Consider the following 23,729-nt stretch of genomic DNA (forward strand, 5'->3'; position numbering starts at 1 on the left):
AACTGCTTCTCCTACAGGTTCATTCTCAGTCTCAAAAACCTTTCAGGTTGCTTTCTAGTAATGCTCTATCGTCTCTGACTTAAAAGTGCATCCTTCCGTCATAGCATCTGACACATTTCCCAGATGTGTTTTCAACAGAAGAACATGGGGGGTAAGCCATGAGAGAGAGACATCTGGCCCTTTCACAGCCTAACAGTATTGCTCTCACTTTGCTGAAAAGGTTGAGAGTGTCAGTAGCAGTTCCATGAACGACTCAAAGAACATAAGATGCACCAAGCCATGCTTGGATTAACGAAATGACATTTTGCTGCAGCCCTTCACATCTTTGGATTGAACTAAAAGACAAGGGCATCAATACCAAAGTTACAAGCAGCCAAAAAAGAAAAGGTTTGGGATTGCCTTATGCAAGATGCATTGCAGGTCCAGCAAGTGAGCAAAGCCTGGGGTGAGAACGCCCCTGGCTCAGTGGGCCAGCGCTGTTGAAGTCCTGCAGATGCCGTCCCCACGTGTCTGACGATGTCGGCGGGCCCCTAAGCCCACAGCACAGCTCCCCAAGGGGAAAAGCTCCCTGACAACCGTCTGCCAAGGCCGGCTCAGATTTTGGGGCCGGGCACAGGGAGAAGACCCTCCTCCCCGGGGCCGGCCGGCTCGCCGGCCTCTCTTCCCCTCCCCTCCCCGCCGGCCGGCGGAGGGTCCTTCTCGGGGGAAAGTTGCTCGGTGCCCCCTGAGCGGGGGTGGGGGGTGTCCGAGGCTGCCTCCCCCCCTCTCCCAGCGCCCGTGCTTGTCGCCGAGCTATTTATTTAAATTGCAAATAAAACGCTTCGGCGCCCGCCCTGCTGGGGAGAGACGGTCCGGGTGCCGCACCGGCCGGCCGGAGGGTGTGAGTGAGGCTGCCCCCCGGGACCAGCAGCGGCAGGGACGAGCCCATGGCCGGGGGGGTGGCCCCAGCTCCCAGGGCTTTGCTCTGCACCCTGCTTTGGGCGGCAGCGGTGGCGAGCGGCCCCGGGGGCAGCCCCGCACCCGGCGCCTTCGGCCGCGTCTACCGAGGCGCCGTGAACATCAGCGCGGAGCGAGTCTACGCCTTCGCCTACAGCAGCGAGCCCGGGCAGGTAGGAGCGTCCTCCTGAGTACCGGCTTCCCCGCGGCGGGGAAATGCACCATGCCGCCCTCACCCTCCCTCTGCCGGTGCGGCCAGGGAGGCAGGGGCGCCGCTGCGGCTCCGGTGCTGCGCGGGAGCGGGCCGGGCTCTCCCTCCGCGACCCCGGTCCTGCCCGCATCCTCTCGCCGCTGCGGGGGCCGAGGGCCGCCGTGCACCTGCGGGCTCCTCTCGCCTTCCCGCGGGTTTTCCCGGCACGGCCAGAGCACCCCGGGGCTGTGGGGAGAGAGGTTCGCGGCGTCCCAGGGGGCGCGGGGTGGGCAGGCAGTGTGGTGCACCCCCTCGGACGGGGGTTTGGTATCCAGCTCTTGTAACAGCAAAATGGGTTTAAAGTCTAGAATAGAATTTTAGGACCTTAGTACTAGCTAAGGAAAAAAAAAAACCAAGGTGTGTGTGGGGTGGTTTACACTTAATAAGCCTTTTAAAAATACCATTTTCCACTCTTGAGTGCTTCACTAGGATCAGGGTGCTCTCCCCTGAGAGCCGGGGAGGTGAGACAGGGCTACACAGGTGAGGTGTGATGTGAGGAGGCTGTGGGGCAGCACTGCTAAAGCCATGGCTGTTTGATGGGGGAAGGAAATCTGTCATTTATGTATGCCTAGCTATTGCAGGTTTTCCCCCTTCCCCTTTTTTAATGTGTTTATCTCAAATAGCTAAGTGGTGCCTTGGAAACTCTGCCCCCGTTGTTTGGATTGGGCGTTAATTGCTGGGTAAGATGTTCTGATGTACCAAAAGATGGTGAACCGGACAAATGAATCTTCCCTCCTCTCTTCAGTTGTAGAGGAAGAGAAAAAATGCAAAACATCACTTTTTATGCACCATATTTTCAGAGCTTCAATATGAAGAAAGTTGGTAAAGATCATGATAAAAGGTGGGGGAAAACAAGGGAGGTGGCATTAATCATCCTTAGCTCTGCTTTACTCTGGAACTCTGAAAGATCTAGACCTTTTAAGACTGGTCTTTCTTCTATTGTGTGTGTTACTGTGTAATAAAATGCACCTGGTATTTATGGGTCAGGAGTTGTGTGTTGGGGCTGTGATGCAATGGAGCACAGCATTAACTGTTGGGTGTCACCATTGAAGCCAAGAGGTCAAAAGTGCACTTTGGGCATGAGCCTCCTTTTAGAAACTGGTGGTGATAGTGTAAGTTAGGCTGCTTCAGGTATTGGGTATTATAATGAGGGCCTGTTGGCAGACCAAATGTTGTTTGGGGCTTGCTGGGCTGGCTAGCAGAGACAGCATGTAACTTCAGTTAAAATGAATCTAGTTCCTTCAATTTAATGTGCTCTTTGAAGCCATGTATTTTGCTGGACACCTTCCACGAAAAGGTTTTCTCTCCCGGAGAACTAAGGTCATCATGGTGGAGTGGGAGGAGGCAGGGAAGGGAGTACACGGCTTTTGGGAGGTGTTTTTGGGTATCTATGTGCGTCTTCTGCTCAATGGCTACTTTCAGTCACTAGGCCATTCCTATGGCCATGAAAAGCCAGCCAGCTCAGATCACTGCTGCATTTAAACAGAAACTTTAGCGGACTAATCTGCACATTACTCTGTGCTGGAATGTGAAATCTCTGCATAGATACTGAGATTGTCAAGAGCATATCTAAGAAGAGAAACTTGAGGTTTGAGGCTTAACATTTTTTTAATGCAGAACTCTCCAAGTACTGCCATGAACGTGCTTAAAGAGGCCATACAACCAGCTTGTGCTATGAAAATTGATTTGGAAGAGAAATAAAACACTTAAATAAACTGTTCTAGGAGGCTTTCTGATGAGGGGTGCCCCAAACAGGCCCTAAGGATAAAGAAGGTTCCAGGGAGACCTTATTGTGGCCTTATAAGAAAGAGGGAGAGGTGCTTTTTACTAGGGCCTGGAGTGACAGGACAAGGGGCAACAGTTTTAAAGAGAAAGAGGGTAGATTTGGGTTGGACATAAGAATTCTTTTTACGATGAGGGTGGTGAGACACTAGAACAGGTTGCCCAGAGTAGTTGTGGATGCCCTGTCCTTGGAAATGTTCAAAGTCAGGTTGGATGGGGCTTTGAGCAACCTGATCTATTGGAAGATGTTCCTGCTTATGGCAAGAAGGTTGGACTAGATTATCTTTAAAGGTCCCTTCTGACCCAAACCATTTTACAATTCCTCACTGAGATGGTATTCCTGAAGAGGAACCAGCAGAAGCCTTCAAGAAGGTGTCTGGCCTAATCAAGGCAACTGGCTGCAGGTGTGTGTAGCCCTTCCCCAGCTGTGGCTCTGAAGTGATGAGAGGCAAAACTGTCTGGGTGTCTTCTGGGCAGAGCTAGAGGGCCGATTTGTCCTGGTTGTCCTGTGTCTCTCTGGTGATGAGGATTGCTTGAAGTTTAGAAGCTTGGTGGTGGAAATCTTGACTTTGATCTGAGACCATGCTCTTGTGGGCAGGTTTTTCTTGTGCAACAGTCATGAACATACTTAGGGGCATGCTGTCTTCTGGGAAGTTGTGGGACCTTCTGAAGGAACACAAGTCCTGCAAAAACTCAGTGTGCTAGTCCTTGGCTTTCGGTGCAGTCTTTAGCTCTTAGTGAGTAGAGTGTCAGTCAGTGTTTGCCAGTTGCCTGCTACTGGCAGGCTCTCTGCTATTCCTGATCCTTTCAGTCTCCTCCTGTCTCTGTGCTGATGGCAGGTCTGCCAGAAGCCTCTGATACCTTGAGGCAGATACCACATGGACCATTAACCTTAGTTATAGGAAATTTAATTTAATAAAAAGAGCATTTTCCATGTGGAAGGGCTGCAGTGGATGAATGTAATTGCTTTCCCTCTGAAGCAAAGCCAGGTCCGGAGTAGTCTGGCTCTGAAACAGCTTTTTGTTTTCCTGATGCTGTGGGTTCTGCTGTTTTCCCTTCTCTGCTGCTCTCTCGCATGAGGGCAGGCTGACAAAGCAAGGGACAACTCAGAGCCAAGGACAGGGCACAAGGAGTGAGTGGCTTGTGACCCATTAGTCCCCTGTAAATGCTGTGGTTGCTCACGTCTGTGGCTGCCAGGGCACATCTGAAAATGGAGCTGAATGGAGCAATGCTTGAATGATGCATGAGAGAAGGGCGGGAATAAGACTGCTACTCCTGTCTGATTCTTTAGAGACATTGTCTTTTGGAAAGACTCGTGTTTGTCTCAGAGGATGTTCTTCATCCACATAGTCTTTCTTAACTTCCTGGGAAACATGTATACATGCGTGAGGGAAGGAGAAAAGCAAGTCGTATGAGATTGCTGATGTGCAGATGTATACAAGGTAAAGAAAGTCCAACCTGGGGCTCTGGATCAGGGCTACTTTGAGACTGGCAAGTTACTTCCCTTTTGTGCAGCTCCTGGGTGTGTAAAATTAAAGTAAGGGTACTTAAATGCTGACCAAGTCACATAGCTGAAACTTTTACACACGTGTACATTGCCAGGTCTCTTCTCTGTGTGTGTGAGAAAAACCCTCCTGTGTGCCGTGCAGAAATACTTCACCTTGTTCCTTGAAGCAGGAGAGCTGTCAGGCTTTTTGTACTTGGCAACTAGGATTCAGGCCTTAATTTCTGAGGTGGAGCTGTTAAACTAAAGCACAGCTACCTCTTCTGCAAGGGGCTTCTGGAGTTGACCTGTGAGCAGATGGAAGTGTCAAACTCCTCCTCATGGTGGAAAGTCTTCGTTTGTTGTGGGGTCATGTTATTGCTTTTCTGGTTCCCTTTTCCTCGTCCTAGCTGCACTTTTAAATTTTCCCCTCTGCACAAGTGTTTGTTTAATGTTTAACTGTGAGTGTAAAAAATACAATAATAAAAGCAGGTGTTGCACCTGTCACTGCACACCCATGCTCTAACAGCAAAGGCAGGTGTGCACTATTAGAAGTCCGGTGAACAATTAATTGGGCAAACAGGATTATTTTATTTTAGGATTGTTTAAACTGGAGGCATCCAGGATGGGGAAAAAAAATGAGCACACTCATGAGCATCTCCAATTCCACATATTCAACATGTCCTTACTTGGTAGGGAGGATGGAAGGAGAACTGGTTTGCTGGAGTTGCCTGTGCAGTGTGTTCCTACCCAGAAGACTGAATGAGAGTTGCAAAATATTTCTGCTGAATTTACAATTGACTAGAGAAGGTTTTATGTGACAAGTGAGAGAATCTGCTTAATTCCATGATTGCAATAATACAGAGCCTTCCAAAAAGAAACAAAAGTGTGCGTGGGAGTATTGAGGGAATTCAGAGTGGATGACTCTCTTCACCACTGTAAGCTCTGGCAGTTGCTAATGGTTAATTTGCTGAAAAACAAATGCTACTAGTACTGTGCTTGTGGGTATTTCCTGTACAAAGTCCTGGGTAGTGCAAGAGAGTATCATGAGGAAGAAGACTGTTGAGGACAACAAAAGTTCTTCCTAATCAGAGCTCAGTTGAGCTGAATGTCGGATTTGGGCGGCAGATGGACTATATTTGGAAAACCAAGTTATCTCTCAGGAGAACAAGTTTTCAACTTTCCAGTTGTAGGCAAAGCTGCTGCAATACAGACACAGCTCTTCAATGTTCATACAGTGCATCTTCGTTGTGATGAGCCCAAAAGCTGAGCAGTGGGCTGCACCTATTTTAGGAGAAAGAGTGGGTGATATTTTCCACCTCCTCTTCCTCCCTTGCCAGGACTTGCAACAGAGCCCCAATCTTGGTTCCCATATGGCCCAGCCTTACTGTAAGCTGTGATTGGCAGTAGATTAAGCTGTGGCTTCTCTGCTGAGCAGTTTTGCCATGTGAGGATGTGTAGCCCTGGAGAGACTGTTTCCTATGTGGAGTCTATGTGAGGGGGGATCAGTAAAAAATTACCCTCAGCGAATGAGTGAGAGAGGCTGTGTACCACCACGGAGGCTTATCCTTCCTTCTTTCATGATTGCACATGGGAAAAAGTTGGCTGACCTAAGGGAAGAGGGGAAATTACACTTGCAAGAAGAACAGAAATCTTTCAATTAGATGCCTTAAACCAGGGGTGTCCAACTCGTTTTCACCAGGGGCCACATCAGCCTCGTGGTTGCCTTCAAAGGGCTGAATGCAATTAACTACTCCTACATTTATACAGTCCTAAAATTACATTTGGGCCCCTGGTGAAAAGGAATTGGACACCTCTGCCTTAAACTTTGTGACCCTCTAGTAGAGAACAAATGCCTTTTCCAGCCCAAATAATGTGATGCCTTTGTGCTCCTCTGTCCCTGGGTGAATGGGTCTCCTATAGGCTGGCTGTGGATGGCAGTTGCACTTGCTTTGCTCTAGGCAAGGAGCCAGAACTGGAATTCACCCATACGTTCCTTTGGGATTGCGTGGTGAGTCACTTGCTCAGACCAAAGCCATCTGTCGTAGCTGCAGGGAAACTCCTTGATCTGCTACACAGGGCAACCTGGTTTAATAAGTGTCAGTGATCAAACCTGTGATTACTGTTCTCTGCTGTTTCACATGCGAATATAGGTCTCACTGCAGCAGCACCCACATCTGCTATGACAGCTCTAGGAGGAAATTTTTCATCTCTTGCTTCTGAGCTGGTTTGGGGCTTCATGTGTAGGACTCTTCAGGCTGGAACTAAACTACCCCCAAGTATTCCCTTGTTCTCCTGCACATCGTCTTCATACCGTAAATCTTGGCTCCAGCTCAAGTTTCAGCCCACAGCTACAGCATGCATGCAGTAAAACTTTAGTCTCCTGTTTGGAGATGGAGCTATAATGAGGAGAACAAGGTAGGTTCTGTATTTCCTTAATGCTGAGTGGGAACCCACCATTTTAGCCACAAAGACGCAGGTAGAAAAACAAATAAATTGGGAAGACTACAAGTGTTTGAAAGTCTGTAGAGCTTCTGTTATTGTAGGACCTCCAGGGCCTGAGCCCTGTTGCTTTATGGTTGCTGGCTCTAGTCTATTTACCGGAGGACACTGAAAGGGCCTCAATACACCATTTCTGGAGCCTAATATTAATGCCTTGTGAGGCAGAAATGTAGGCAGAAAAATTGATGCAACTTATAGTACGTGATGTCTGCAGCTGAGCAAGGTTCAACAGAATCCCTTTGGAATAACTTTTGTAAATGTAATTTATCTCTTTTAAAGAAAACAACCAAGCCCAGGAAATGACAGCATAGGCAGTGTAGAGGACAATGAGGAGAGACTGAGAGAGCTGGGTCTGTTTAGGCTGGAGAAGAGAAGGCTGAGAGGGGATCTCATCAATGTTTATAAATATCTCAAGGGTGGGTGTCAAGAGGATGGGAACAGACTCCTTTCTGTGGTGCCCAAAAATAGGATGAGGGGCAACAGGCACAGGCTGAAGCACAGGAGGTTCCATCTGAATATGAGGAGAAACTTCTTTACTTTGAGGGTGCCAGATCCCTGGAAGAGACTGCCCAGAGAGGTTGTGGAGTCTCCTTCTCTGGAGACATTAAAGATCCACCTGGACACATTCCTGTGTGATCTGCTCTGGGTGAACCTGCTTTAGCAGGTGGGTTTTGCCTACATGATCTCCAGAGGTCCCTTCCAACCCCAACCATTCTGTGATTCTGTGACACTGCACCTGGAATGCTCTTGCTGCTTCTCGATGAGGTCTCTTGGCCACTCCTCACCCTGCCCAGAATCACACCCAAAGCTCTTGCTTACAGGACAAACCAAAAATAAACTGTGAGAGAAATGACATGGGGATCCGCTAAAAACATGCGCTTGACTGTTGTATTCTGCAGCAGAAAATATAATTTTGAAGGCTTTGGCTCTGGCAAAGACTGGATGTTCTCAGTGAAAGGAATGGTGTGGGAGGTGGCTTTGCTTTGAGTTGGGGATGGGATCGTGTGTCTGCCTGAGATTCCTTCATACTTTGGCTTTCTGAGATTTTGTTTGTTGTGGGTTTCCCTACCTAAAGTAGCAAAAGGGAGTACACCTTGAGGGAAGCTGTATCAGTTTGCAGGCTTTAGGACAAAAGCTTGAGAGGTCTGCTCTGGTTTCTTGCAGGGTGGTCTGCAGACTTCAGATGGTGACTTTGGTGCTGGCAAGCATTTTGTTTTCTTTCTAATGTGTAAGCTAATGCTGTTAAGCCCGATAACTTGTCATTGAGCTAAAGAATCTCATTTGAATTTGGATGTTGTTCTAAATCTTAAAATTACTCTCTTCTTGGTGGGCTGTTGTTTAAAATCAAAACTGATCAGGTTTAGTTGTTCCTCTGCTACTCCTTTCCCACCTCCCCAAAATTTTTAGATTGAAAAAGAAGAAATGTTCTGAATAACAGTAACTTAATCAAAATGTCTCTCCTCAGTTTGAACTCTTTCCAAGAACAGTGCAGCAATTTATAATACAAACATTTACATTGTAAGTGGAGGCTGAAGTGTCCTTAAATAACTTGTGCAGGAGTTGTTGGGTGGGAAGGTATACTTTTCCTATACAGACCTCATCTGCTATTTCAGGGGATATTCAGGGAATGAAAGTGCAGTCTGTAAAAGCTGTAGTGCAAGGGTGTGCCATCTGCTCAGTTTTATAATATAATTTACTATGTTTGCATAAGCAAACATTATTTCCTGCTGTGAATACTTACAGAAACACAGAGGATTTCAGAAACAGCCTTCCTTATGTTCTTTATGCTGATGTTTTCCTTTGGGCATAGCAATAGCTACTTTGGTGTGATTTCATACAAATGAACAATGTTTAAAAAAAAAAGGAAGAACACATTCAGGATACGTAATTCAGTCCACATCTGAAGTGTTACTGAGGTGAAGAACTTGGGAGCCAAGAAATAACCACATATTTGTTGTGTGACAGTAATCCCCAGAGTTATTGCCATGAGCTTAGGGTGGCAGCAAATTTTGAAAGGTCATAAACCCTTTTGTTTCAAGGGTTGCCCTAGCCCAGAGTTCCAGCTGCTGTGGGTTAGGAAGACAGTATTTGAGTGTAGTTTGTTCCTTAACTGGCTGTTTAAAAAAAGGATTTATTTGTTTACTTTAGTGTCTTCCTGAAGTCTGAGGGTGGTCAAAAACAGGTACCTATTTCATCCAGTATGGCAACTCCTAGTTTTTCTTTCTGGCTGTCCTAGAGACTCCCTAGTGACATTGGTTAGAGGACAAAATTTCAAAAAGGAACAAGATAAATATTAACATGCTTTGTATTTGTCTTACTTCCATTTATGCTACACAGACACTGTTGCAAACAAGTGAACTCACGGGACTCTCCGTAGCAGAGTGTAAGTCCACACAGCATATTTGCACAAAGTTGAACTTTTAAAGGAAAAATAATAATCCTGGAACAATTACGTTAATGTGACTGAGACTGTGCTTGACATACCCGGAGTGTGTCATTTAGTTTATGATGCTTTGGATATTTAATATTCCTGGCAGGAATATTGGAAGAAAACTGTGGACCGTGGTTATTTGACAGACTCCTTCTGGCAATCAAGACTTATTGACGTTAGGGCACAAAGACAGAGAAAGGCTGAAAGAGATTGCTCCTCTGGGCTCTTGCCTTTTTTGTTGTCTGACAGGAGTGATGCTCATCTCATGAGAGGGCAGGAAAGAGGTTCTGTAACACCTGTCACTCTGTTTACCTATTTTCCTTCAGGGTCCCGGCTTCCCCCTGTTGTGTTGGCAGTGGGAAGTGCAACTGAGTTTGTCACTGACCGATATGTGCTTCATTCACTCAATTGCTCTAGCCCATCCAGCTGAATCTTACTTAATTTCAGGGTTTATATAAAAATGAAGCACCTCTTCCTCGTGCAGCAGCAGACAGCAGCAATTTGTTGGCTTTTGTAGACATCTCCTGCACTGAGGCCTTCCATTGTAACTAGGAGCCTGTGTGTTTGCTGGCTGGATGTGTTCCCTGCCCACAGGTTTGGCTTGGTGCCTCATCAGGCCCACGACCAAGTGCTGTTGCAATGTGGATCGATAATCCCCATCGGTCTCACAAGGAGTGGCTTGTGTGTGGGTGTGGTGGAGAACGTCGCGAAGCCCTGGTGTGATTTGAAGGTTTTGCTTAGCATGAGATGGTGGAAAGGAATCCATAGTAATGATCTTGAAAACCTTTGCTTGCAGCAGAAACTGTTGTTGCAACCTCCTGCTTGCCCGTAAATTCACATCCCCACACTCTTAAGTTGATGTGTAATCTCTGTGGGAAATGCAGACCTAATAATCAGTCCAAGGACTCTTCTGTGTCAACAAGAGCCTGGTTTATTTTGCTTAATATTTGCAGCCATGATGATCCTGTTCAGCTGCGTGAATTTGTGACCAGCTCCTTCTGCCTGTTCCCAACTCGAGGATGGAATTCAGATATGCTTTTTTTTTATTATTTAGTTTCTTTCCCTTTTTTTCTCCCCCTATCTCCAGGGTGGTGATAGAACTGAAGTACAAATATTTGTCTTTCCTGGTCAAACGTGTTGTAATATAGTTATGAGCTCTCTCTTTATTCAGCTGTCTAACTGCTCTGTCCACATTGAAATACAGAAAAAAGCTCAAGGTCAGTCAAATGAGAAACAACTGTCATGAGCTTGGCTGGTGAATAGAGGTGCACATGTCAGAGTCTTGACAATGGGAAGGAATGTGAAGATTATTATTTTAAATAAAAACTGTGCTTTTTAGCAGGAGTTCCTCTCACCTCTACATGCAACATAGGTAGGATCTTATTTCTGTGTTGAGAGGGAAGGGTCTATGTGATGGGAGCAGTGGTTCTGTAGCTGGGAGGGGCTCTTGTGTCAGAACTACTTGTTCTTAAAATGAAATAATCTTTGGAAAGGTGTGTGGGGAGAATGATGTTTGAACTAAATAAATCACCTTTTTTTCCCTTTGCCTCCTGCTTTTTTACCACTATTCTAGAAATATTTTGCTGTAGATAATGCCCTTGAGACAAATACCAAATGCTGACTGTCTAAAGGAAAGATGGGACTACTAGTACTGGCTCAGAGGTGAATTCATTAAATCTGTTGCATGAAAATATGTATGTAGTCTATATCAAGACAACAGAATCTAGAAGCAAAACATAGATGAAAAGTTTAAGGTGGGTTAATTGGAAGAAGGCCTGAAAAAGCACAAACTTTGGTTCATAGGTGCTACGCTGTTATCCCTTTCCCTTGTGATGCTTCTGCTAGGCAGTTCACCCTGCCAAGCAACATGTCTTTCTCCAAGACACCAATTTAGGGTTCCTTCCAGTCTTACACAAAATAAAGAGAGTTATTGACAGCAAATGAGAGAAGCCCTGCTTGCAGTTAAATGTTAATCCTTTCTCCATTTTCTGAAGCTTCCTCATAATTGCACCTAGATTCTGCTGAACTTGGTTGCTCTGATACCCCCAAGCTCATTTGCAAGCAGTGGGGAGGACATGGAGGGAGTTAGTTGGAAGCTTCTTGTGTAGGTTTGGCCCACAAGCAAATCCCACCTGTTTTATTGCCGTGTTTTGGAGGAATAGCAATTAGGTCAGGCAGAGGCCCATCAAGCAAAGCTTTGTGCTACTGGGAGCTGCTGCTGTATCCCTGAGACTTGTAAGGTGGAGAGTGGAGCTGTATCCTGGTACTGGGGTCTGGCCCTTCCACTAGAAGGGTAAGATCTGCCCATAAGAGGCCCTGTGTTACTGTGGTGATGGTGGCAGGGTAAATAACTAGATGGGCTGGAGCCTCAGTCACCATCTGTCCAACTTCTCAATCACTCTGTTTATTTCCTGGGCTTTTATTAGAAAGTTTTTGATGGGGTGAGGTGGTGTGATGCTCCTGATTGATCTTGGCTGTATGCAAACAAAGGAAGAGCAGAGGTATTCACTGCAAGTGAATTGTTAATATATAGAGGTGAAATTTAAAGTACACTCTGGTCTTCTTAACAAGCCATTCTGTAAATGTTGTTTGCGACTTTCTGATGTTCCTCTCTGAAATACCTTATCTGAGTGTGGCTTGGGAAGCAGTTTTGCCTGTGGAGAGTGCAGAAAGGTGAGAGGAATGAAAGAAGTGGGATGGAATCACACCTGTGAGCCCATACTTAGGGCAGAGGTGGTCCCGCCTCAATGCAGCTGGATGCTGCCCCCAGGTATTTTCAGACCTAAGAGAACTCAAGGCACCTGAATGTGAGCTTCTATGGGAACAGGGCAACAGAGCTCTAACCAGCTGTTTTAGGGAGCAAATGCAGAGTGCTAAACACAGGGAAGGTGGAGAGAGGTTGTGTGTGGTGGTAATATAGCACATACCAGTTTTCATGTTGGTAAGAAATGAGAGTAAGTGCTGAGATTTTAAAGAATATTGAGTCTTGAAAATCTTGCCTATTTCCTCCTGATAATCTTATTTCTAACTAGTGTTACACTAGCAATATTATAAGATAATGGAAGTGGCAGCAAAGCTGAGTAAATGTTGTAGAGACTGTATGGTCAGCTTAGTTTTGTGAACAGAGGAAAACCAAATGAGGGTTCTAACTGCTGGATCAGAGCAGAGGGGAAGTGACCTTCCTTCCCCTCTCAGGCTTCTCCATATCAAAGTATTAATCACCAAAGCTGTTGTTTCCCTTCCCTTGCCCTTCTCTGGGATAGATGGGAAACTTTTTTTTTTTAGTTGCTATGAGGGTGGTCAAACACCATAACAGGTAGCCCAGAGAGGTTGTGTAGTCTCCACCAATGGAGATATCCAAAACCCAACTGGGCACCTGGCTCTAGGTGACCCTGCTTGAGCAGTGAGGTTGGACTAGATGGCCTCCAGAGATCCCTTCCAACTTCAACCATTGGGGGATTCTGTGATTTATATTTGAGAGGCACTATATAGGGTTGAGTCTTATTCCGTGGTAGGCACCAAACATGTAAGTGTCCCACACCTTTACCTTTGTGGTGATGAGGTGCCGCAGGGACAGCAATTAAACTTTTCTTGTAGTAGCGTGTGGACTGCAGGATTTGCCCCCTGACACTGGCCTAGATGCAGAGCAGAAATCTTAGTCCTGAAAGTTTGCTCTGTGGCAGCTGCTGCTCTTGATTACCCCCATGGAAATGCTGCATTCCTTCCCTGGCATATGGGTACAAGAGGCACAGGTAAGCCATGTGCTTAGTATCCTCCAAGACTAATCTTGCACAAGCTTTGGTCATTGGGATCAAAGATGAGGCTAGATAGAGGTGTCATCCTGGGGAGAACAGTTCTGCTAATTTTATAATAACATTTGGATGAGTAATTCATGTAATTGCGTGAACAAAATTGTTTTGAGGTCTGTTTGCAAAGACTGAAACTTTGAGAAACACCAGGAATTGAAAAGCATGCTGGGGTCTCCAGGTGGGATATTAGCGGAGCATCAAAGAGGAGGAGAGAGGGATGCTTGAGTGCTGCCAAGAAGAGGAGCTGTAGATCTGTCATCTGGGAAGCAGAGGCATTGTTGGGCAACTGCTTGAAACAGTCAGAGGGATGCGACTTGGAGGGGGGGGGAAAGGGAAATGCACCCCAAGTACTGCAAAAGAGGCCACTTCTTGGCCATTCAGTACTGCAGCAGGAGTCTCAGCATCTGTAAAATGGAGATGATTACTGCTGCAGACATGTAGCATGTCACTGCAAAATCAAGAGGCCTTTCAGTAGTTGTACATTAACTATATGGGGGGGAAGCTAAAACTCACAAAAGTTTTTGGTTACCTGAGCAGACCCTGCAGGCATCTGGAGTGGCACTAGCCACGGCAGCAGGGCTGCCTGAAAATAGATGATCAGTCCTTAACAGAATGAATTAATCTTGGCGTTGCTTGTTGGCAAGCTGGCAGTTAAGTAAACACCTAATAGCCTTGGATTCATAGCCAGGTCTTTTTTTCCTGCCACCTCCTGCCTTTTTTTTCTTTTTTCTCTTCCTTAAAGGAAACTTGACTGCTCTTAGGCTAGTAAACCATCTAATCTAGAAGAGCCTTGAGATCTTAAAAAAGATATGCTCAGTGCATTCACCTGTAGGTTAGGAAGAGAAGCAAGTGTCCGTATTGGCAGCAAAGAGGAGGCAATTTGTAACCCTGTGCACATAAGGGCAATAGCTCCTGCTCAGGAACATTCCAGTCACCCTGGGAGTGGAGCAGCAGGAGAGCTCAAACTGGGATGTGTAGCAGTAGCAGGAGGCCTGTGCTGAGTAGGGCTTTCACTGGGTCCAGCCTGCATAATTTTTCAGCTGCATTATTGCACCTGCAGCCATGGTCTTAATTAGCTTTCCGTTCACAGGAAACAAAAATGATAAATCTTTTGGCTAGATTCAGCAATGGCATTAAGGCCAGCAGGAGGGTGTCAGGGTGAAAATGTCTGTGAATGGAGCACTAATGAGTCATTATACGAGAAGTTAACTGTTGGGCTGCTCCAGGAAGTTCTTACAGAGGTGGCTTTGTTTCGTAAAAGATGGGGGATTAATGCTCTACAAATTTGCCTTGGGCAGTTAGAAAGCTGCAAAGCTTTCACACCTGGACTACCTTGTCCAGTTCTGGTCTCCCCAGTACAAGAAAAGTACAGTCCAGTACAGGGCCTACAAAGATGATGAACATGGAGCATCTCTCCTATTAGGAGAGGTTGAGAGGGCTGGGACTGTTCAGTCTGAAGCAGAGAATGCTCAGGGGGTTCTCATAAATGTGTATAAATACCTGATGGGAGGGCATGAAGAAGGAAGAGCTGAGTTCTTCTCAGTGGGTGCCTGGGTGAGAGTGGCAGTATCAGAGGCAGTGGGCCCAAGCTGAAACCCTGGATATTCCATCTGAACACTTTTTTTTTTTTTTTTTTTCTTTCTAACTGTGAGGACAGTCAAATACTGGAACAGGCTGCTCAAGAGGTTGTGGAGTCTCCATCTGTGGAAATATCCAGAACCTGACAGAGCCCTGAGCAAATTTGCCCAGAGAAAATATGGTAGGGATGCAAAGGGTGAGGATGGGATGCTTACGTCCAGTTAGGCACTGCAAGTTACTGTTCCCTGCAAGGGCAGGAACTGCCATTTCAAATTGGATTCTTAATAGAGGCTGCCAAGGGAAATAGACTCCAAGACTTGCATGTCCTCTTGGGACTTAAGGGCCTGCCTCATCCAGTAGTCACCTGTGCTGTGTAGATACTTGCTGCTCCCAGGTTCTGGGCTGCATCAGCAGAACACAATGTAAGAGTCAAGGCCAAGATGGAGTCATAGCACAATTACAAAGTTTTGTTCTCTGCTGGGATTTATAGTGCATGAGGTGGAGTCTGGGTATAACTCCTTCAGCTGTTGCCCTGCTCCCTTTCTCCAGTATGGTTTAGTGGGAAGGGAAATCAAGTTAATAGTGCTGCAGCATTTGCAGCATGGGTACACCTGTAAGCCAGCCTAATTTCAGTCACAAGCTCCGAGCTGCTGTCCCCATAAGCAGCCTTGTTGGTTGGGTGATCTTGTTTACCCGAAGGTGTGCTTGGGATTACATCTCCACAAGGCTCTGGCCCTTACTGCAGTGTACTCCCAACTCCTGAAGTAGGTGAGGGCTGTTTTCTCATCTTTCAGTTTGAGTATGAGCTGTGGGAAAGGGATAGGTGGTGATCATTCTCATCTGCACATGCGATGCTTTGCTTGTTTGTGAAGCAGCTCGTGTTCCCCATATCTGATGCAGGGCTTCACAAGGCAGGCAAGGGTCTTGCAAAGCTCCTTTAATGGTAAGAATGCAATGGCAGACCTCAATACCTTGCAGACTTCACTGGGGTAGAAAATCCTTCTCTTTTGGACAGGACTTGAAGAGCTCTGCTTTGTCTGGTGGATATTAAGAAAACACTTCCTTGCATCATATGTAGAAGTGTTTAGGGATATGAACTTGTTGTGGTATTCTTCTCTCTTCATCTAAAGTCTAGAAATTCCACAAATTTGCCCAATAGACATTTAAGATCACATAAAATGTCTAGTTAAGATCTTGGACTATGAAATACTAGTATTAAAAATAGTTCTTCAGCCTTGTGTTGGTAGTGTTGTGCTTGCCTGCTTGTGAAACAGTATTTGATTAAATGGCCATGGCTCCGCAAATAATACACTGTAGAATGCAGGTAGCATGTATTCTTACCTGTATAAGCCAAACAGGATGAGAAACTAATAAAGCTAAGTAGTACACTGTGCCGCTGGGGATAAATGACTTGCTGCATATACACCGTAATGCAATAGTGGGAAGAACTGGGATTTCCAAGGGACATTAAGACTAAATCATAGAATTATCCCGAGTGTATCTTAATAGATATGAAAACCTGTATTTTTTTTATTACAGAAAGATAGACCTCTCTCATGTGTTTTGTAGGATACTTCAGAGAAGGTTTTTTCTTCTGGCTAACTTTGTCTGAACACCCTCTGAATTTCTGTTTGTGTTTTTCCTCTTAGAATCAATATTGAAAATACTTAGTTTGCTGAAAGGAAATATTTGAAGTGGGAAGAAGCAGCATTCTCGGTTGTATACAACTTTCACTTCTGTGTTCAAAGCCTGGGCAAACTATAAAAATAGTACTTTTTTCTTTTTGTTTGTTTGTTTTTCTTTTTAATACCACTCAGCATTAGCATATACTTTAAACATCCATTAGGTTTCTTAAGTTGAGAATTTAGAAATAGAGAGGCAACTTTGAGTCTTGTAATGAATACAAATGTTTCTACTCATTTAAAGTAAACCTGACTATCTGCAACATGTGTGTAACTCATGTAGTTTCTGTATTCATGAATTCAGCGCAGAAGAGAATTTCCCAATGTCCAGCTTGCATTTATGCGTAGTCGAAGCTGCATAACCCAGTAGTATTGTTTGCTGTGGATCTGATGTGAGCTCCTCATTGGACTGTGCTGATGCACCCAGCCCTGAAGGGTTCACAGGCAGGTGTCCAACCAAAGGCAGTGAGTGTAAATCACCTCGTCTGTGGAGGTGGGCTTGCTTTAACTGTTCCAAAGACAAAAAGCTGCTGGACAGGTAGCTGGAATGTGTCCTTCCTGCAGTGACACTTGGTTTCCCATGGATGGAGAATGGCTCTCTGTGCTTGCAGGACTCTGGCTCGACCATCGTGTCTTTGTGCTCCTTAGATTTGTTCTCTTGTTCAGTTCCAACACTGCTTTGTTTGGGTCCCTGTACCTTGTCACAGTGACTACAGCAAACACCTACGAACAAGCAGCAGCTTCTTCAGCCCAGTCCCTGTGTTTCCCAGTTACACCAGCATGTCCTGGCTTGGGATCCTCAGCCCAGCAGGGCAGCAGCAGATACTGAGGAAGCGGCAGAGTGACCTTCCAGTGCTGGCTGCTGGTGGTGGCACACTACTGTGATGCCCTTCAGATGTTACCTGTCAGTCTTGCTTTATGATGGTGTTTTTCTTAACTTGGTTTTACCTCCCTACTGTGAAATTTACTTGGAAACAAAATTGCGTATGTAGTTTTTGTAGTCAGAATGAAAAGCTGGAAGGCACCTCAAAAGAGTATCATAAAAGTTTAGAGACCAGAAGGCAATGGAAAAAGATTCCAGTGTTTGCCCTTCTATCTCAAAGGAGTTTTAATTAAATTATTTATGATATTTTTATTGAAGACATTATTTTTTAGGAGTTGGTGACTGTAGCCTCTTCATTATGGTGACGATGGCAGAGAAGTTGGTAATGATTATAGCTTTTAATAAGGTGTTTTGTTCTAGTAAACTAAACTCCCATGTAATCCTAGAATCACTAAACAGGAATACCTTTTTGACTTGTGATTGTGGATGCAAGACCTTTTCTGAACCTGCTGTCCTCAGTGTAAGCATAAGCTGCCATCTCAGGTAGTTGCCCTTCTGCTATCTTGCTAAGTCTGTATGTTTTTTTCAGAAGGTAGCACCCCTTTCTTTCTACCTTTACTCTTCTTGGAAGGTAAATCAAAATGGATATATCAATGAAAAGCCTTTCACTGATCTGGTGAGAGTTCATTCTAATCTTTCAAGATGTGGTGGATTTAAAACAGATTTATCTTATCTACCTAATATGATTTAAATTAACAGCCTCTAATCAAGATTTACCGACTCTTCTGGTGAGTTGTGCATTCTCATACCCTGTTTTCTTGAGCAACGTCTGCAGCTCTGGAGAGGGAGCTGAAGAAACAGGTTACTTTCAAATGGAAATGTGCCATTTCCTTTTGATGCAGACAAACTGCTTCCTTTTGCTTCTCAAAGCAAAAAGTAAACTGAAGGCCTTCTATTTCACAGCTGTCCTACCTCTGCGATTGTGTGGTGGCCAGGTAATGTAAGGAGAAATTTCAGTTGCTGGTGCAGTGAGCTGCATTGAAACCCTTGCTCACAAATCAAAGCAACCTTCCTTGGCAGGTGGAGGGCAGACAGCAGCGTATTCCTCTTTTATTAGGTGGGGTGTATATACGTTGTGGTCATTTTGGTATCATTTACAACAGAATTGGGTGCAAGCTGTTAACCTGCTTTTTCATCCCTAACTATTAATGATCTTCAGTGATCTTTGTGACTTTCTCAGTAATGTTGATTAAGTTGGGTATATAGGGGTCCAAGCAAGAAAATTCTATGTTTTGTGTATGTGTTTGCTTAATTTTATAACAGAAGTTATTCAGCTTGTTGCCCACTGGTAAGTAGAAGCTACTGAACTTTATTCCTCTTACATCTGCTGCATTTGTCTACTGTGTCTTGTCTGACAGTCACCTCCGACCTGGGGACAGGGTTGTGATTCTAGATTAGAGCAGCAGCAAGGAGGCACCTTCTGTAAATGACCTCTGGATCTGAATAACCAGTCTAGTCACAAACACTGCTGCTGTCCTTGTGGATATTGCCATATTGGTCAGACTGAAGAAGTCGGACAGGTTTCTCCCACCTAGATTTGGAGCTGTCTTGTTCTTTGCCTTTGGCTAATACCTATCTGTACTTTCCTTCCACTTCCTGCAGGTAGATGCAGTGCGGGTGAACGTGAACAGCAGCTCTGAGAACCTCCAATATCCTGTCCTGTTTGTAGTTCGCCAGCAGAAGGGAGTGCTGTCATGGCAGGTCCCACTAATTTTTCGAGGCCTGTAAGTACTGGAGTCTCTTCCTTGTAACACACTGGTCTGCCAGCTGTATCTGGCATCCGCCTTTCTCAAGTGCTGGATCTTCCTACTTGTGTGGACCCCAGGGCTTGGTTACAAAGCACACTTGCTTATTGTTAGCTGAACACAGGAAGACCAAGATTTGGTAGGTAACCTCTCACTTGGCAGCCCGCTCTCGTCTCTTAGTTTCTCAAATAGTACATGGAGTACTAGAAGGTTTCTCTGCTGGGGATCTTTGCCTGTCACTAGTCAGTTAATCTACCAAATGGCACTGTTATAATTTCCACAGTTGCTTACAGTGCTTGCAAGTAGTTATTTGACTGTAGTTTGGAGCAGGGTTTGAACAAGCTCTTGAAAGAGCACCCTAACTGCTGTGTTACAGTGCATTTGAGGAATAAGGGTTCTCTTGTTTCTCTCCCCAGGTGCACCTGCATTGAATCTGTCCTGGAGGGTGGGTGGTTGTTTTAGGGGTGTTTTCTGTGTGAAAGCTATGCTGCTGTGTAGCTTTAGCAATGTCAGAGCTAGTTAGGCTGCAAGTGCTGAGACTTTGCTGACACTTCAGACCAGGCATAGGAGCAGTTACATTTATACAGTCCTAAAATTACATTTGGCCCTTTGAAGGCAACCATGAGACTGATGTGGCCCCCGGTGAATATGAATTTGAAACCCCTGCTTTAGACCATCTGAGATGTGAAGCTTGATCCTGTGACTGAAATCCTGACAACAGGCAGCAAATACCCTGCAGTGTCTTGCCTGATGCAGGGGGTGGTTACAGCAGCAGCTGTTCTGGGCTATCATTGCTCTCTCTGCCTCTACCGAAAGGCAGATGTGCTAGATCTGCAGATGGCACAGGCAGCCTCCAGGGAAGTGAAATGCTGGGGCTGGCCAATCCCTTGTGCAGACCACAAGAGGCAACTGAGGTGGAGTTTGAGCTCTGGGTGAAAGACTGAATTGTCCTGGCTTTTCAGATTAATATTTCGGTTATGCAACCGGGAAAAATAGTGTCATTCTTAGACCTGCAGAACAACTTTTTAACTGCTGTCTCTCTCTCTTTCTCCTTCAATCCAATTTTGCTTCTCCCCTTCCCTTGGCTGTTGTAGCTATCAGAGAACCTACAATTACCAAGAAGTGAGTCGGACCCTCTGTCCCTCAGAGCCAACACCTGAGACAAGACCTTCTGACCAGACTATATTTGTGGAGGTCTCTTCCATGGCACCATTTAATATCGCATATGAACTGCTAGTCACCAGGCTCGAGAACTTCCAACTTGAGTAAGCTGGGATGTGAGAATACAAATTTTATTTCTTCATGTGTCTGTAATAAAAGCATTGTTTTTTTTTTTCTACTCTTCCCTTGTATTTCCTTCCCAGAAAAAAAAAATATCTTTTGCTTAATCTGAAGGTATTCTGTGTGTATTCCAAATCTGAAGGTATTCTGTGTGTATTCCAACTCTGAAAGTTTTAGACTTCAACATGCTGGCATTTCTTTTCTAGGACCAACAAAGTCTTTAACTTCACTGCCAGTCCTTCCCAGCCCCAGGTAAGGAGCAGTCCTGTGTGGCATTGCTTGTATGTCTTACCACATCCAAATGGTTGATGTGATTTTTTGATAGAGATGGCAAAAGCCTTATGTGACTAGGTCACTTCCCTCTTAGGATGCAGGGAAACTTCCTTAGTGTTGAATTTTCTGCACATACAGTGAGGAGGTAGCAGTGCCTCAGCCCCTCTAGGGGCACAATTGAGTCCTCTTGCAAAGCAAATAAGTGAACCAAAAACAGTGACCCAGAGCAAATGAATGTCATCTGCAGTTCAGGAAATTCCAGAAATGTACAAAAGTCCAGAGGTCATTGGGCTGCTACACTTCATGGGATTTAAGACAGTGTGCACCAGTGTCTTATTCCAGCCAACACTGGTTCAATTGCCCTAGTGTGACTAGCCAAGATTCAGTCTTTACTGGCGAAAAATAAATATATAAATAGGTAAGCTGTAAAGGTGCAACAGAACTCAGACTGCTATTCCTTGCTCAGGCAGCAAGCCAAGTTCTGAAGTGATAAATGAAATGCCTCATAAGTCTGGTTATTCAGAAGACAGCACACATGTACAGTACATCCAGCTGAGCAGCCTGGTTTAGAGCCCAACAGATACAAGAAGTCCTCTCTTGACTGAAAATGCTGTTGGCAGTAACTATAGTGATAGCTTGTAGACCTGGGAGAGAATGTAATTTACCCAGGCTGTCTGGTACTTCATTTTTGTTGTTGCTGTCATTGTTGGTAACACGACTTAATTTTAGGTTTCCTATTACCAGGTATCCCAGCTAATCTTCTTTTGCTGTCAAATGTCTTGATCTGGTTTGTGCACATATGCCATATTTTCTGTTACGGAAACATAGGGAATGGTAGTGGTTCTTTATAAAACCTCATTACTTAGGATCTTGTAATTTGAATGTAGAGTGTTTAGGATCTGGCCTGGAATTAACTTTGTGACTTTTGTTACAATTAATGTGAGATTCACTTTTAATTATAGGCCAGATGTACAGTCTAGAGGATATGTGCTTCTTCATCGGTCCAATGCTGAGGTTTTTGTAAATCTAAGTATTAAGAAGTTTGTAGGGAGAAGAGTAAAAAAAAAAAAAAGCCAATTCAAAATCTAGATGAGTGTTGGAATAGCCTTAAGGCCTTAAGACTGGAAAAAGACAAGCATAACAACCGTAGAAGTTGTTGTCCAGAACTCAGCTCATGCCTGAGGGCAGAAGGAGAAATTAAATATGCTCATATAGGCAAGGAGTGTTGTCTGGGTCTATTTATACCACTCACAGTCTGTGCAGGAGAGAAATGCAGGTCTTAATGCCCCTTGTCTGGTATAAGTGTGGCTTAAAAAGAAAATTACAGAAGCATCCTCATGAGTGACTTCCTGAAGGACCTAAAGCTTTCCAAGGGTAGTGCACCTGGGAAAAAAGGAGCTTAGACCACCAACGTTCTTACTTGGTGGAGAGATAAAATGTGCTCCACTGAAGAAACCGGCTTGGTGAGCTTTCAGTTTGTAAGGACTTGTGGTTGGAGCCAGCACGCCCTCAGCAGTGAAGGGACCCTGCTTGGAGGGGGGTGGTGGGAATAAGTGCTTTAGTAGAAATGGGCAAACTTGGAAAAAGCCTGGGTGATTTCTTACTTATCACTGCCTTTTCAGTTGGGGGCCCTCCTTCCTGGGAAGGAGATGGGGGAAAGCAAATCTGAAAGGGCTGGCCCTTGCTCTGCCCTGAGATTTATGTGGCATAAAGAATGTCTCAGGTTAATGATTTTGGAGCAGGAGCTTCAGTAGTTTCCCTCCCCATGGGCTATGCCTGCCCCCAGTGCCGGTGACTGTAAAGAAGGGAGGAAGGTAGCGTGTGTCTGTCCTCAGCCTTGTGTCCCCTCTGAGGTGGGGTGAAGTGCCCATCAGCCCCTTGTGGTAGCTCTGACAGTGAACCTGAGCTCTCAGGGTCTGGTCTCCAAGTGGGACGGTGGGAGTCCTTGCAACAAGCCTGCCTGCTGGGTCAGGCACAGAAACCTTACTTCTGCAGCAGCCGGCTGGTGTAGTACATCAAACTTTTAATGGAAAAATGTGCAAATGATGTTGTCTGGAGCATCTTTTTGCCCAAATCTGAAAAGACCCTTGCAGGGTAACAGGGAAGGGTATCTCCTGACCCCACAGACTGTCCTGTGGGCCCAGTCAGAGAATGGAAACAAAAGAAACATCATTCCTTGCACCCAGAGTAAAGGTAGGAATACTGACAGATGTTAGTCTTTCCCAAATTTTTTCAGAGCTATAGCTGAAATATTTTCAAAGCTGAAGTGAGAAGTGAAAACTATCTTTACCCTTTGCCCTCAAAACCAAAGAAAACAAAAAAACCTGAATCCTACAACTAATATCAGGCATTTATTTCTGAAACTCTTCAGAGTTTCAACCATTTGACTTAATACTTTCCACAATACTTTCTGTCTTTGAGGCAACTCGTCTGAGATAAACTCTGTGATATGTTCCATATATAAAGTACAGCCAGCAGTGTGGAAACACCTGGAAATTACTCATAGCAACATAAAATGGAGTAGAGTATGCAATGAAGTCACTTTAGCTTGATCACGTGGAAAAAAGCTTAAGAGGAGCAGAGGCTATACTGTATCTTGCATGTTGAAGATGTCTGTGTGCTGTGCAAGGGGGAGAGTTGTCTGTATGTATTTAATCTGCTTTTCTATACTATAATATCCTAATATTTGAAGTCTGGATTTTTGTGAAAGCCCTGCATATCCAACCCCAAAGCCCAGCTTGGTCTGTGCAGGTATCTTAGTGGGGTCAGAAGTTACTGGCAGGGGTGATTTCTGGGCTGTAACTCTCAGTACTCTGCTTTCTCCTCAGTATTTTCTGTACAAGTTTCCTCAGGATGTCGATTCAGTCATTATTAAAGTGGTGTCTGATGCAGTCTACCCGTGCTCAGTTGTCTCCGTCCAGGATATTGTGGTAAGTCTGAGTGGAGAAGGGTAAGGAGCTGCCTGCTGGAGCTCTGTGTCTTCCTGTGAAGGGCTCTCTGCCCCAGCAGAGGGAAAAGCCCTAGGAAGGGCTTCACCCTAGTGTGGTGGTGGTGAAGAGAGCCCCTGAAAGAGAAATTAAAATCTTGTAGGAAG

General features: G+C 45.2%; 1 protein-coding gene across 4 annotated transcripts in view; it reads left to right on the forward strand.

Moving 5' to 3' along the window:
* The first annotated feature begins 675 nt into the window (after positions 1-675).
* SIDT1 (SID1 transmembrane family member 1) overlaps positions 676-23,729 on the forward strand; it is a 46,249-nt gene continuing 23,195 nt past the window's right edge. For 3 of the 4 annotated variants that reach the window (XR_002418184.2, XR_002418185.2, XM_021292651.2), the window contains exons 1-5: positions 776-1,109; positions 18,939-19,060; positions 20,176-20,346; positions 20,569-20,614; positions 23,464-23,565. Coding sequence is in view for 2 of the 4 variants with exons in the window: in XM_021292651.2 (XP_021148326.2) it covers positions 927-1,109; positions 18,939-19,060; positions 20,176-20,346; positions 20,569-20,614; positions 23,464-23,565 (624 nt within the window). In the remaining 2 variants the exon portion in view is untranslated. Of the gene's footprint in view, positions 1,110-18,938; positions 19,061-20,175; positions 20,347-20,568; positions 20,615-23,463; positions 23,566-23,729 lie in introns of all 4 variants that reach the window. The other variant, XM_005506249.3, reaches the window with a different exon arrangement.

Source organism: Columba livia, chromosome 1 (assembly GCF_036013475.1).
Source record: "Columba livia isolate bColLiv1 breed racing homer chromosome 1, bColLiv1.pat.W.v2, whole genome shotgun sequence".
Taxonomy (NCBI): domain Eukaryota; kingdom Metazoa; phylum Chordata; class Aves; order Columbiformes; family Columbidae; genus Columba; species Columba livia.